Source organism: Physella acuta, unplaced genomic scaffold (assembly GCF_028476545.2).
Source record: "Physella acuta isolate Inbredline_101_S28 unplaced genomic scaffold, ASM2847654v3 ptg000090l, whole genome shotgun sequence".
NCBI lineage: Eukaryota > Metazoa > Mollusca > Gastropoda > Physidae > Physella > Physella acuta.
The window spans coordinates 1,935,804-1,940,114 of record NW_026731610.1 but is presented as its reverse complement, the minus strand read 5'-3'; the positions used below and the strand labels follow the sequence as shown (position 1 = coordinate 1,940,114).

The 4,311-nt window shown below is 32.6% G+C and overlaps 1 protein-coding gene across 1 annotated transcript; it reads right to left on the bottom strand.

Moving 5' to 3' along the window:
- Positions 1–295: 295 nt before the first annotated feature.
- On the bottom strand, positions 296–3,410 carry LOC131928212 (uncharacterized). The gene is made up of 3 exons (XM_059284162.1): positions 3,381–3,410; positions 1,477–1,558; positions 296–1,227 (listed from the first exon to the last, which is right to left on the bottom strand). Exons 1-3 carry the CDS (start codon positions 3,408–3,410, stop codon positions 296–298), a joined length of 1,044 nt encoding a protein of 347 aa, XP_059140145.1.
- Positions 3,411–4,311: the final 901 nt, after the last annotated feature.

The window sequence follows — 4,311 nt, the reverse complement described above, 5'->3', positions numbered from 1 at the left end:
ATATATATATATATATATATATATATATATATATATATATATGTATATATATATATATATATATATATATATATATATATATATATATATATATATATATATATATATATATATATATATATATATATATATATATATAGTTTTTAGATAACTGAGTTAAAACATGATTTTTTTTTTAGTTTATATAAAATTAAAAGTGTTTAATACAAATGGACATTATCTATGTAGGTTATATTATATTGGCTTACACTCTTTAAATTAAATTAAAACTTTCAGGTTAAAGTCCAAATTTGTTTTATATTCTCTTATTTTTACGTTTGCACAACTCATACCAAGGCGCCCCACTGTAATTAGCATAATCAGAACCACGATGGACGTGCTCAAAGAACATACCACACCCTAGCAGGTAGACACTGGCACCGCTGCTACCTGGGCAGGTGGGCGTGGTGTAGTTGAACCTTGACCCTCTCCCTAACCTTTCCTGTCTGGTGAACCATTCTCCGATGGAGACGTGCTTAGAACAGCCGTGTGGGTGAGACACGATGAAAGCCAGTTTGCTGGTGTTCTTGTACTTCTTTCCCACCTTCCAGCGTAAAACGTCAAATTTTGTTTTCATTTTCTGCAGCTTATCCACTAACGCTAAGTCGTGGGTGATACATACTAGCCAACACGTGTCACCTTCATCGCTTTTGGAGTCAATCCTTAATCCCTTTATATTAACCACCTCGCTTTTTCCTTCGCCGAAGCTGACTCTGCAGATCGTGTGTTTGGCTTCCAAGGTGTTGAAAACAACATGCACGGCTCTCAAAACCCAGACCTCCCCCCATTCCTGCAAAGGCTCTGACGATTTCTCGCAGTCTACACACGGGCAATTAATCTTTTCGTCCTTTGTGAATTTATCAACTCGTTCAACCCTTCCCGTCCCAGTGCGCGTCGGTTTGCTGTTATTTGTATCCGACGTGGTTTTTTTAGTTCTTTGAAGATACCTTTTGGGTCTAGCACAGCTTGTGAACGTAACAGCCACTCTTACAGTCAATTCAGACATTGCTCGTATCAACTCTACCAGCTCTACGTCACGATGGTCTTCAGGTAGGTCTTCAATTCCAAAGGTGTTGATAGGTGTAAAACCTTTATGCGCAGGGTCTTTCTTGCAAAGTTTTGCAAAATGGAATAGGCTTAGCTCCAAGTTCGCTGGATTACATTCAAAAACATCAAAATTGTAGGTTTCTGATTGGGAAAAAAGGTTTAATGGGTAAAGAAAAGATAAGTAATGTTAGACAAGATTATATGGGGCGCCCAGAAATCATGAGACCACAGTCTATTATATCAACGAAGCTGGACTTAACTGATTAAATCCACCGGCATAAAATCAATTAAGAACGCAGACGAAGCAGAAAAAAAGACTAGATAAGTATAATGGAATTTATGTAAAAATAGTTCATAAATTGAACGATTTACATTTAAAAAATGTAATACCTTTGTTTGGTTTTAAAAGCGAATAGAGGTGTATCAGTAGTGTCATAATTTTGCCAGCAACATTTCTTAGTGCCATTAAAATCTAAAGGAATAAACAAACATCATTATGTATATATATGTACATATATATATATATATATATATATATATATATATATATATATATATATATATATATATATATATATATATATATATATAAATATATGTGTGTCAGTCTACGTGTGTGGGGCTGTGGCTGTGTGTGTGTGTGTGTGTGTTATAGAAGATGTAATCTAGTATTGGAACGTTAACTTTATTAGCGTATAATAGCAGTGGGTCCGATTTGTTGTTGGCTTATTAGGCTCAACCCTGTCTTGAATAACAGGTATGCATTGTTTTTCAATGACAAATTAACTAGCTGAATAGTACGCAGATTACTTTATTAGAGCACTAGCCGTCCCGGCCAGGCCCTGCTCTGGCTTCTGTGAAAAACCTTTCTGTTAATGACCATTACCTGTGTGAAACGCAAACATAACGCTAACACAACTACAAATACAAACGAAAACAAAAACCTAACAACAAACCCAACCACAACCACAAACACCAATACAAACACAAAGAAAGAACAAACAAAAAAGCAAACGAAAACAAAAACCTAACAACAAACCCAACCACAAAGACCAATACCAACAAAAAAAAAAAACAACGAAAAAGCAAACGAAAACAAACCAAATCCAAACGCAAAACCAACCAAAAACACAAATACAAACCCAAACAAAAAAAACACAAACAAAAACGAAAAAAGAAAGAACAAAAACGAACCAAATCAAAACGCAACCACTAACGCAAACCCACCTAAACACAAAGAAAACACTAACGCGAACATAAACGCCCGGGGCGGAATCACCTGTTTTAGCTTAATGAACGACTATAGTACCCCAACTTATTCATAGTCTTTTGCACTCACTTAAACGAACGCGCCTGTTTCAATTTGATGAACAATTTTAATACTCCAAGCTTATCCGTAAAATACCTACAACATTTGCACTTGATCAATCCCCGCTAATTATGTAATTATTTTTTTTCCCAACACCAAAACAAAGTAATTAAAAAGTAAATACTTTTCCACAAAATGCAATGATTTTATAAAGGGAAGTAATTGTGTTTTCCTAATTTATCAAAGGGAAGTAAGTGCTATAGGACTAAATAAAGACATTATTAGAATTTTTGTAAAAGATGATATTTTTTTAAAACTTGTGTTTAATGAACATGCCGACAATTATTACTATAATTTGAAAAATGAAAATGATTTCCCAACACTTTCAATAGTAATTTTTTAGCTCATAAATTTAGACAAATGCGCACGATAATTTTCTAACACTTAAATTCATACAATTCCAACGACAAACATATGCATTACATACAGAACTGAGCTTTATATATTAGATTATGTTTTCAACCTATATTGGTAAGTTTTATTTTTAAGCTAATCGGAAATTCCTGAAATTTTAATTTGGCTAAAAATAAAATGATATTTTTATTCAAATTAAAAACATTATATATATATATATATATATATATATATATATATATATATATATATATATATATATATATATATATATATATATATATGTATATATTGTAACTGGCGTCATGTTTATTTTAAAATTAGACAGTAAACATTACGATAACTTCAGTAGCTTGTAAATGTTTTGGATTTGGTGAATTTGATAATTTGAAAAAAAAATGGATTTTTCCACTTTATGCTAAATATTTGATTACATATTTATAATATTTAACTTAGGAAAATGTAATAATGGCTTAACGTGCTGGAAAATATATTCTTCGAACATTTGGTAAGCATGCAAATAAAAGTTTGTAAAAACGATTATTTTCTAATTCAAACCATTTCTTCTTACCTTCATCTTCAAATAACTGAGTATGGCCATATCACCTTTAGGTATCCAAGATACAGTAAGTTTTTCTTACTGCGTAATTTCGGGAAATCCCACTGTTAAAAATTATGCACACTCCAAATCAATACCTTAGTAATTTCATTAAAAGTATTAATCAGAAGGACAAATTCAATAACTTGTTTAGTCGGTGGTTTACAAGTTTGGGCCGACAAAAAAAAAAAAAAAAAAAAAAAAAAAAAAAAAAAAAAAAAAAAAAAAAAATATATATATATATATATATATATATATATATATATATATATATATATATATATATTTGCGACCCTGTACTTTTTCTTTCTTTACAAACATCACCATCTAACGAGTTGTCCCCCATTAGCCAGGCAGGCCTCAACACTGCAAACTCCAAATAACTGGCTTGGGTATCGGTTGTATTACTATGTATCGGCCGCATCTGTTTGAATCTCACCAGGCTTATCTTTAACCCCACTAAAAGCGGGGTAAACTCCTACCCCACCATCCAATACCCGTGTAATAAACATCAGTCTGTTGGTACCCTTTCAGTAGTCCTTATTGCAGTTAAAGTACAGCTTGTAACATTTATATAATAAAATAATATATAATAATATAAAATTACGAGCCGACCTGCGGCATATCATACGCCGCTATTTAGTTGTTTTATTTTCTACTTTTCAGTAATTCATAGTTTGTGAAATTGACAGTAGCAATGCTGCCACTGAAAATATTTGTTTTAAAACACTATCAGTAAGTCGTTAAGGACGATACTACCCCCACCCTCCTTTCCCCCAACCCCTACCCTACAACCCTCCCCCACTCCTCCGTAAAAGCAGCCTCCTCATAGTTACCTCCCCTAAGTTTAAAATCGTTTCAAACTAAATTATCTGCCCCTAATAGCCGTCACTAAACCCGGCTC

Excerpts from the sequence above, each read along its gene's own strand:
- LOC131928212 (XM_059284162.1), bottom strand. The coding sequence starts at position 3,410 with ATGGCCATACTCAGTTATTTGAAGATGAAG. Across the intron at positions 1,559-3,380 it reads TCAGTTATTTGAAGATGAAG|ATTTTAATGGCACTAAGAAA; the intron begins GTAAGAAGAAAT and ends TTATTCCTTTAG. Across the intron at positions 1,228-1,476 it reads GCTTTTAAAACCAAACAAAG|AAACCTACAATTTTGATGTT; the intron begins GTATTACATTTT and ends TTTCCCAATCAG.